This window comes from Setaria italica, chromosome I (genome assembly GCF_000263155.2).
Source record: "Setaria italica strain Yugu1 chromosome I, Setaria_italica_v2.0, whole genome shotgun sequence".
Lineage (NCBI taxonomy): Eukaryota > Viridiplantae > Streptophyta > Magnoliopsida > Poales > Poaceae > Setaria > Setaria italica.
The window spans coordinates 29,297,404-29,308,114 of NC_028450.1; the positions used below are offsets into that span (position 1 = coordinate 29,297,404).

At 49.2% G+C, this 10,711-nt stretch overlaps 3 protein-coding genes across 3 annotated transcripts; all 3 read left to right on the forward strand.

The window, feature by feature from the left end:
* Nucleotides 1–144: 144 nt before the first annotated feature.
* Nucleotides 145–2,675, forward strand: LOC101755448 (protein FLUORESCENT IN BLUE LIGHT, chloroplastic). The gene is made up of 5 exons (XM_004952874.3): nucleotides 145–334; nucleotides 422–567; nucleotides 1,182–1,338; nucleotides 1,438–1,755; nucleotides 2,284–2,675. The coding sequence occupies exons 1-5, from the start codon at nucleotides 232–234 to the stop codon at nucleotides 2,487–2,489; spliced, it is 930 nt and encodes a 309-aa protein (XP_004952931.1). The 5' UTR covers nucleotides 145–231; the 3' UTR covers nucleotides 2,490–2,675.
* A 574-nt stretch (nucleotides 2,676–3,249) lies between these two features.
* Nucleotides 3,250–3,766, forward strand: LOC101770884 (glycine-rich cell wall structural protein). The gene is made up of 2 exons (XM_004954984.2): nucleotides 3,250–3,334; nucleotides 3,472–3,766. The coding sequence occupies exons 1-2, from the start codon at nucleotides 3,256–3,258 to the stop codon at nucleotides 3,660–3,662; spliced, it is 270 nt and encodes an 89-aa protein (XP_004955041.1). The 5' UTR covers nucleotides 3,250–3,255; the 3' UTR covers nucleotides 3,663–3,766.
* A 969-nt stretch (nucleotides 3,767–4,735) lies between these two features.
* Nucleotides 4,736–5,100, forward strand: LOC101755862 (glycine-rich protein 3 short isoform). Its single transcript, XM_004952875.2, has 2 exons — nucleotides 4,736–4,814; nucleotides 4,910–5,100. Exons 1-2 carry the CDS (start codon nucleotides 4,736–4,738, stop codon nucleotides 5,098–5,100), a joined length of 270 nt encoding a protein of 89 aa, XP_004952932.1.
* Nucleotides 5,101–10,711: the final 5,611 nt, after the last annotated feature.

Sequence of the window (10,711 nt, forward strand, 5' to 3'; positions counted from 1 at the left end):
AAAAAAAAGCTATACTATGCAAGTTACCTATGGGCTAAGCCAAGCGTTATCTCCATGGGCTGACCAAGACCGTGCGCTACAGCCCACAGGCCCAGTCAAAACCTTCGTGCGGCCCGTCCCATCCATTCCCCACCTACCTCACGCGCGTAGCACGTGAGGCGGACCGCCGTTAGCCGACGCGACCTCGTCCCTCTCCCACACGGCCACACCCCGCCTGAGCCAACGGCGGCGATGCAGGCGGCAGTCGGCCACCGCGCCGCCAACGTGGGCTTCCCTTCACGCTCGCGCTTGCGGGGTGGCTTCCTTCTCCCCGGCCGCGCCCGCTTCTTCTCTGGTAAGCCGCTAAACCCCCGAGGCCCCAGGTTGTTCTCCACCTTTGTTGCGTCGATTAACTTCGCGTTCCTCGTTGATGCGAGAGTAGAAGGCGCGGAGGCGGCGCCACTCCGCGTCGAATCCCTGCCCCAGCCACGGACCCATGGCGGCGGCGATTTCGTGCACCTCAAGGCCGTGGATGGGGAGGCACAGCGGCTGCCGCGCGCCCTCCGGGGAATCCTTCTCGATCATCAGGTGCGTCTGTTTACCCTTTCGATTTCTGCAATGAGAGGCGAATTGATCGAACCTTGAACCAACCACACAACTGTTTATATTTCGTGTGCTGCGGGGTACAGTGGACTGTCTGACGCCACAACTGTTTAGTGTTTACATTGCGTCTTTGAGGTGACAACTGACAAGCTGACATTGCAATTGAAAACCCTGTGGATGTGGCTGTGTTACATATAGAATCTTTGATTAGATACAGGCTCCAATTCCAGTCATTGAATTTCGATTGTTCTTCAGTAGTCTGTGCGATCCTTTTTCTGGCCTCCGATAACTAGTTTTGTGAATCACAGTCTGGCAGCAATTCGAACTGAGCAGAATTTTTCTGCACACCTTTGAGGAACTGAGGCTTCACGCGGAATTTCAATCTGGCAGTCTAGGGGCACGGTGGGCACAATCTACATGATTTTCTGTAGTACATTTTTTTTAATAAAAAAGACTTAGGTGGCATTTACATTTATTTCACCAGTGGAGCATATTCCTTCCCACCTTCGCTTTAGTATGCTGTTATGTTCTCTATTGAGTTGTTTTGCAGTGCAGATATTGACACTGAATTTATCTCTACTTGAAATTTACCCCTGCAGAAAATGGCTTGCACCGACCTTCTGAAAGCTGCTCTACTTTCGACCCCATTATTTGCTGTACCACTTGAGGCGTTAGCCGAGACGTGCCAACCACCTAATTCTTTTGCCAATATGCCAATTTTCATTGCTGTGGCTCTAATTGGAGCTGCTGTTGGTGGTAAGACATTTGAACCTATGTGCTCACTAGCTTCATTGATGAAGAGGCATGTTTCTTAGCATGCTAATATTTTTTTGCTCTACGATTTTTCACATGTAGGATTGTTAGCACGCCGAAGAAAGGAAGAATTGAAGCGGCTGAATAATCAACTTCGCCAGATCAATACAGCACTTAGAAGGCAGGCACAGATTGAATCATTTGCACCTGGCCTTACTTATGCGCCTGTTAAGAGAACAACAGAAACTGATGTTGTTGTTGACCCAAGGAAGCAGCAGTTGGTCTCAAACCTGAGAAATGGGAAGAATTACATGAGGAATCAAGATCTTGATAAGGCAGTGGTAGAGTTCAGGACAGCTCTGGAGCTTGCAGAGAGCATAGGAGATCGTTTTGAGGAAAAGAAAGCTGCACGGGGACTAGGTTCTTTTCTCCCTGATAACCTCTGTTATTTATGTTTTTGTTGTCAAAGTGGATGAAAAGTACATAAAGTGATATTACCTTGTTGATCTTAAAAAAAGTTCTGTTTATGCTTTCCCAGCACCCATATAAATGGACCATGGTCAGTTAGGCTACATAATCACCAATGTGTAGTTGACTGATGGAATACCAGCTCTGCTGCCCTCAATTTGACATCAGCATTAGCAAGTCTGTTCTGCTGTATATTAGAACTTCTGAAAATGACTGAATGTTTGGTGTGTTTCACCTAGGTTGCATTTTCATGACTGAATTATGCTAATATTTTTTTTTACTCTGCATTTTTCACATAGTGATGCTTTAATTTTTCAATAGACAAAATATCCTGTCGAACTTCTTTATCATCCCCAGGAAGAATTCTAGTTTCAAGCTTCAGTCGCTTGCACAGGCAGACACAAAGCATCAATAGACTGTTTCTGTGACTGTTTCTGTGTCCTTTAAAATTTCCTCACTCGGTACTTGGCTTTTGGTCAGGTGCATCACTGCAAAGGCAGGGGAAATACAGAGAAGCGATGAGGCAGTACGGCAAGGTCCTGGAGCTGTCCAAGGAGACGGGCGAGGACTCCGGCTGCACGGAGGCGTACGGCGCCATAGCCGACTGCTACGCGGAGCTGGGCGACCTGGAGCGGGCGGCGAAGGTGTATGACAAGTACATATCGCGGCTGCAGCCAGGCGAGTAAGCAGCCGCCCGAAATTTGTTGGATTCCTTTTTGATTGGGAGTTGAGTTTTGCTCGGCGCAAGGCGCGCGAATTTTGTTGGTCTGTTGAGCTTCACATCACTGGAGGGGCTTGGATTGATCTGAGAACAGGTTTGATTAATCTCTGTATATATGGTGCTACAGCACAAGTGTTCAGGGATTGGATTATTGCTCATGTTTCCCTGATAGATCGCGAGATTAGAGAGTAGTTGAGCGCCATGCGCGTGCGTCTGGAGAAAGAACCGTCGTCGACGCGACGCGACGCGACCAGTGTCAGACTGTCAGTGAGCTGGGTTCGTCCGTGCGTGCGCATGTGCATACACTGAACAGCCTTGCAGCATCGCTGACGCGGGAAGACGACGGGTCGGGTCGGCCAGACTTCGATCTGGATCAAGTGCGATGCGGGCGGGTGTCGGCAGATGGAGTCCAAGCGCGCCCACGGAAGCGCAGCGTCCGTCGTCCCCAACGGTGTCGTGTTCAGGTGCAGGCGGGAACTCGATCGACTCGGAGTCGGAGCTGGCCAGGCCGGTGGCGCGCTCCGAACGACACCGCACGGGAGGGGGCGTCTCCTCGCCTGCCGTATGGGAACAAAATGGCGCGCGTGCGCACGTACGCTCGCGCGCTTCGTCTCCTCTCTGCTCGTCCTCTTCCCAGCTCCCATGCTTATCGATCCGCGCCGTGCCTCGCGGTATAAGTAAGCACCGAGCCCGTCTCTACACGGGCAAAAGTTAAGCAGCAGCAAGCAACCATGGCGTCCAAGGCTCTCCTCGTTCTCGCGCTCCTGGCGTCGGCCGCCGTGCTCGCCACCGTGGCGGACCAACAAGCCCGTGCGTCACCACACACATGCATACTCCTTTCATTGCTTTGTTTTTTTTTCCCATCATGCACGGCGACGACGACTAATTAGTTCGAAAACGCACGCACGATCGATCACATCATGTACTGCTTTGCTTGCACCACGCAGACGACAACGCCAAGGAAAAGGCGGCGACCAACGACGACGCCGGCGTGAACCACTGGCACGGCGGGGGGCACCACGGCGGAGGCGGCGGAGGCTACCGCTGCAGGTACCGCTGCTGCTACTACGGGCACCACGGGTGCGAGCGCTGCTGCGCGACACCCGACGAGGTCCCGCAGCCGCAGCTGCACAACTAGACGCATGCGCTGGGTGGCGCATATGCTACCAAGTGAACGAAGAATAAACCTGTAGTTCACAGTGTATATGGCTCCGGATAATAATGACGTGATGCCACATGGTATTTGGCCCAACATCTTGAAATTGGTATTTGACTCTTCAACGCTGCAAAATACGTAATTTCTGCTACCAAACACTCTACGCTACGGGAACATGCAAAAACTGGCAAAAACACAACCAGATGGGGGGTATGTGCATAAATTCCCTCCCTTCCCGCAGTCATGTGCGGCTCACGGGACATCCGAGGCCACGCTGGACGAGCCACGTCGGTTCTAGGAGTGTGCCGAGGCCGATTTGGACCTAAATGGTCCACTTAAAAAAGATTAGGAGCTAATAATGCATTTTCGTAGATCGTGAACCTGGATGAGAACTCGTCAATACTTTAAGAGGACCGCTACTGTAATATCTCTAAAAAAAATGCAGACACCCTCTGTTTTCATTTTCTTGAGAAGACTTTGTTTTGTCATGTCAATTCAACCGCCAATTTCGGTAGTTTGGTACCGAACCGGAACGAGGTTGCCATGATGGAAATGGCCCGGCCAGTCATTGCTGCATCATGGGGCGCTCACAGCGCTGGTGCTGCAGGTCACTAGGAGAGAGGGAAAAAAAAACTAGCCCGGCGGGACGTTTATTTTTTCGGTCAGAACCATGGGTGTGCTACCAGGCAGACGTCACGCTCGTTCGTGGCGCTGCAGCGATCGCTCAACCTCCTCATCACGATCGCACCGATCGACACATGCACGCGCAGCTAGCTCTAGGACGAGCGAGGGTGACCTGCCCGGCGGTTCGCCGCCGCCGTAGTAAAATAAAGAGAGCTAGCGCACGCAAATCAACCACCACACCTCGGCCGCCCCCGTCGCTCACGTATGCGCCCTTATCTCGGCGCCGCCGTGCTCCGCCTCCGCGGCCGGTATAAATAGCACCTGAACCCTGCTAGCTGATCTCGCCACCTCCGATCGTCATCCCTCCTCGATCTCTCTTCACGTACTGCGACGACGTCCGTCCGTCCGTCCGACCGACTCATCAGCCAGCAATGGCGTCCAAGGCCCTCCTCCTGCTCGCGCTCCTCGCGTCGGCCGCCGTGCTCGCCGCCGCGGCGGACCAACAAACCCGTGCGTCAGATTCTCATTTTTTTTTCCTTTTGTTTACAGACGATCGAGATGGTGCCAGCTGATGATTTTTTTTTCCTTTGTGACCCACCACGCAGATGACAACGAGCCCGAGAAGGCGACGGCGAGCGACGCCGGTGGCGTGGAGGACGACTGGCACGGCGGCAGCGGGTCAGTTGATCAGTACGGACACGCCTGCGAGAACGGCTGCTGCCACCGCGTGTACCACGGAGGCTGCCAGAGGTGCTGCCCGCCCGGCGGCGCCCGCCGGCCGGAGGTGAAGAACTAGCTACTAGACCCGCCCGCCATGACGCCGAGCCGGATCGAGCTGCCTAGCTAGTAGAGCGAGGATGTTCTTGTTAGCTGCTCGTAGATAACACGGGCGTGGCTAGGTAGTAGTAGCAGCATCTAGCATCCTTACAAGTTTTGTTACGAATGAATAACGTGCAACTTGCATGTACGGATAGACCCGTGTACGGACGTGCGCACGTACGTCTTCCTGATGCAGCTGGTTCGGAATAATAATGTGTCGTGCCATATATAGCGAGAGTTATAGAGACCAGCATGATGCTTGAAATCTAAGCAAAACTACAAAAAGCATAGTATCCTCGGCGGGAAGTGACGTGCGGCGTATTTGTAGTTTTTGAACACGGTATGGATACGCATAAACATATATGGAATGAAGACTCTACCAGAAGATGTTAAAGTTAACTAAGTCACCACAAGTCTTCAAACCTAGAGTTTTAATCGTTGCATTGTCAGAATGAGGTATAATTATACTATAAAGATACTAAACAATTGAAAACGTTTCTCACTCAAAATAATTATCGAGGGGTGTTGGAAAGTATTGGAAAGGAGGGAAAACCACACGTTAGAAAATGACACTGCCGCTTTAGCTCTACTTTTTTCACCGGAAAATTGAAGTACCCGCTCGCGTACCTGCTCCAATCCCGCCCGAGGATCACGCCCCGACTTGCCATACTTGCTTCCTCTCCCCGAGATCTCGCAGTCCCCTGCCGATTCGTAAACACTCCGCAACACATGTTCCCTGCCCCAGACAACAGCCGCGCCGCCCTCCCGTAGTCTTGTCCATGGCACCGCCACCGCCCCTACCCTCCCTTCCCTGTTTGCCAGAGCCGCCCATGTAATGTCCGGCGGCGCTGGCAGTGGCTCACAGGCCCAGAAGGTGGTGGCGGCGGCGGCGGCCCAAGGGATCAATAGAAAGCATCGGTGGCGACCCAGTACAAGCGCCTGATCGATGAAGTGATGACCCGGCCACTCGTCGTTCCAACATCCAGTGCCCGCTCTCCCTCAATAATAGTGCCAAAGCCACAACGCTTGCCCCTCGTCCCCATCCAGGTACCTCGTGCCTCCTGCCTTAGATTGAAATTCTCTAGCGCTGAATACCATGAGAGTAGCTCCGGGTTGAGTTGGCCGTGCGCTGTGCGTTTTTTGGTTGCGGCTGGCAGAGGCGACCGCGGCCGCGATGGCGAGGACGGAGACAGCATCTTCACCAGCAACGCCACCAGGTTTCAAGGGATTGACATGATGAGGTACCCTTCCTCGCCACCTTATAATCGATAAATCGTGTGTAATGTTGCCTCCTCCAAGGTTTGTTTACCCATTGCCGCCCCTTTAATTGTACTGTTCTAGCTGAGAAATAGCTGCTTGCAAGATGTAAGATGAAATGCCTTTTATCAGTCAACCACCAAATTTACTGCGCTCCAGGTCTCATGGCAACCGTGACCCCAAGATGTTCAAGAGCTTCAGCCGCGTGGAGCCCCACAAGTTCTATGGGCTGATGTCCTAATTGATGAATTAACATTAACATGCATGCTAGCGGTTGGTGTAGTTGCCAATGGCGTTCACAGTCTGTCTGTTCCAATAAGATTTGGAGAGCAACACTAAGGTCCTTGAGAACAATAAAAACACTTTGGGGCAAGGTAAATCACATAGTCAAGCTAACAGTGATTTCTGGAGCTCTTCTTTTATTATGGCAATTGTATTCTGGGCAGCATCAAGATCAATGTCAAGATTAGCGGCAATTTGGGTATTGTATTCTGGCAGCATCAAGATCAAGGTCAAGACTAGCAGCAAAGTGCAAGATGGAAGAATCACAATATCATGTCATGAAGTGACATTAAGTTCCAACTGTTAGCTAGCACATCATGTTTTCCTTTCTATATTAGTTTATTATTTATCATTAAATTTGCTTCTTTCCAATTTATACTGTCGGTTGACCAATATGACACACATAGAGCACCAATGAATTATTGTTTGACAGATTAAGTCATCTGTGCATTTTGACATGATAACTGTTCCAATCAGATTTGGATAGCACTTTGAAGGAGCTGGCGGCGATGGCGGCGGCCGAGCCATGAACAGGTACTGAGTTCCTCACTTTCTCCTTGAACAGGGATACTGCTTACCACCAAATTTTGGTCAAATGCTTTTGTTCGATCTGATGCTTTTGTAAGGTTTACAGATACAGATGTGCTGCTGCCTCCATGCTCAAGATCAACATTCGACTGCGCCGCGAGGAGCGCATGTGTGCCTAAAACCAAATCATCCCGAGAAAGGAGCTTCAGTCTGCTTGTTCCTTCGCTAAATTGGTTGCAAAGCTTCTGGCTAACAGACTTGCACCTGAACTTGACAAATTGGTTGATGTTAACCAGAGTGCATTCGTCAAGGGCCGATCCATTCACGATAACTTCAAGTTTGTCGAGCAGGCAGCAAAGTTCCTGCACCGCAAGAAGAAATCATCGTTGCTCCTGAAGCTTGACATCTCCAAAGCATTTGACACCGTGGACTGGGTCTTTCTACTGCATGTGCTGGAAGCTATGGGATTTGGAGTACGATGGAGGGACTGGATTGCTTCCCTAACCTCTACAGCATCCACCAGAATTCTTCTGAATGGTGAACCAGGGAGAACTATCCACAATGCAAGAGGTTTGAGGCAAGGTGATCCTTTATCTCCGATGCTATTAATCTTACTTATGGAGGTGCTACACCGTCTCATCAGCAAAGCAGCACAGGATGGCATCCTGACGCCGCCTGCGAGCCCAGCAATACAACACCAGTGCTCTGTATATGCAGACGATGTCATGCTCTTCGTTGCTCCAAGGTAGCATGATGTGGTGGCAATCAGGGAACTCCTGCTCTTCTTTGGCAATGCATCAGGTTTACACACAAACCTGCACAAAAGCCTCATCGCCCCAATTGCATGTTCAGAACTGCAGGTTAACAGGATCAGTCACATACTGCCGGCAAGAATCTCTGATTTCCCAATTCAATACCTTGGTTTGCCACTGTCAACAGGCCGATTGAAAAAGGTTCACTTCCAGCCTCTTGTGGACAAGATCTCTAACAGCATGCTGGCTTGGCGAGCAACCCCATGAACAAGGCCGGGAGGCTCACAACTGTTAAATGCATCATGAGTGCCATTTCCATCCATGCCATCATCTCCTTGAAAGTACCGGACTGGGTCATACATGAAATTGATAAGCGTCGCCGGGGATTTCTTTGGGCAGGGAAAGAAAGGTGTCATGGTGGGCAGTGCATGGTTGCCTGGACAGGTGTATGCAGGCCGAAAAAGTTTGGAGGTTTGGGGATTCAGGACCTGAAATTAGCCTCCTATGCCCTGCAGTTGCGATGGTTATGGCTGCAGCGAACAGATGCCAATAGGCCCTGGAAACATTTGCAAGTTCAGTTTGGAGACGATCCACTTCTTTGCCAGATGTTTCAGGCGTCAATCAATGTGCAATTGGGGGATGGTAACTTGGCGCTGTTTTGGAAAGATAGATGGAATGGCGATGCATCTCCATGTGACATTGCACCGGATCTATGCAGGCTGGTGAGGCCAAGAATTTCAAAAACAAGAACAGTTGCTGAAGCTTTGTTGGGACGACGCTGGATTGCCAATGTTGTTGGACGGCCAACAGTAAACGCCTTGCTGCAGTATATTCAGTTATGGCATATAGCTGATACTGTCATCCTTCAGCCGGGAGTCGAAGACATTGTTTCATGGAAATGAGACTCCACAGGTACATACACGGCAAAATCGGCTTACAGATTCTTATTCCAAGGAGCTACAACTTTCCCTGCAGCCAATGCAATCTGGAGAACTTGGGCACCATTGAAAGTCAAGTTCTTCATGTGTTAGCAATTAGGGACAGGTTATGGACTGCGGACAGGAGATACAGACAGGGCCTGCAAGATAACACTGATTGTGCTCTGTGTGATCAGGGAGTTGAGACTGCTGACCACCTCTTCGCGACTTGTTGCTATACACAGGAGATCTGGTATGCAGTCAGCAGGTTACTGAATATCCAAGTTCCAACTCCTGGCCGGACAGTGATTGACTGGTGGCTGCAAATGCGATTGGGACTGACCGAGCACAGGAGGAAAGGACTTGACTCCTCATTCATGTTGATCTCCTGAACTATTTGGAAGGAAAGGAACGACAGAGTTTTTAGCAGATCAACAGCCCAATCTGCTGCTCATCTGACCGCGGTGATCATTCAACAGGCTCAGCTATGGATGGAAGCCGGCGCTAGGCACATGTCAGTTTTGGGATGGCCGGCTGCAGCTGTAGGGGTTAGAACCCATTAGTCCATCAGACTAGTCTGTTTCTTCTTTCAGTTGTTATCTTTCCTAATGTAATACAGCCTCTCGCTCTCAACCATGTGCGTGTGCCTGGATGACCCGCGTTGTAAGAACTCTGTTCTAATTCTTCTTAATGAAAAGATACGCAGCTCTCCTGCGTATTATCGAAAAAAAAGTCTGCTTGTTCTGATCGGTGCTACCCTTATTGTTAGCTGAAGATTTGTGCTGCAAAACATGATACAGTAGTCACGGCATTGTCCCAGATGTTCTGTTACCAAGGTACTCAAGCGTAACCATGGATACCCTCTGTCCCTCTCCGCGCCATAGACCCAGATGTCACTGGTGCCCATTCTGTCAAATGGCTGGAAAGAATTGACATAATTGAGGAAGAGTCTCAGGTTCAGTACGCTAGCATCAATGTTACATGCAGTTGCCTTTTCAATTCATCTATAAGATGAATGTAACATATCCCTTCATGATTTTCAGGGTTTCTTCATGCAAAAAGATTATAAGATGCTTCCTCCATCAGTTGATTGGGATAATATTGTGTGGTCAACCAGGAAGCACTTAATGGACTACCCAGTTCAGATGTTAATTCTTAACAATCTTATCCCAGTCAATGGTGAATTCTACTCCTAGCACTAATATCTGGATCTACTGAAGAATTGGGGATACCATTGTGTTAATATATCCGTGGTTATATATTGTTTTGGTTAGCCTCATATTCGAAGAAGTGGGCATGTTTCCTTTCTAATAAATAAGATTTAGGAACTGCTGTTCACATATTAAGCAATTAACATATTAGCTGCGAAACATGATAGGTCCATTGGTGGAACTAACGTTCATTTTTATGTCCAACGATCTACTCAACATATGAATTCGTTTGTGAACAATCTAATTACAAAGACAGCTAGAGAAACATCATGTTTTGATCCTCCATTCTGATTGAAATTTACATATACTTGATGTTGCAATATTTAATTTAGTATCATGTGCCAAGTTTAGGACATTTAATGTATCATTGCCAAGTTGTAGTTTTTCGATCATGTAATATTACAACATTTTAATTTTATTTCAGGTGGGCTGACAGGAGTAAAAGATAAGATGAAAGAAAATATCTAAAAATAGCACGAAGCTTTTGCAAGATCCTAGAGGCATCTTTATATGGTGGTGTTCTTTGGTTTGAAGCTGAGTACCCAGGAAAAAGTAGAATAATTGATGGAAGAACAAAACATCCATTTGAACAGCATGTTCTAGAAGTGCACTTAGGTTATCGAATAGTTCAGACTAATGTC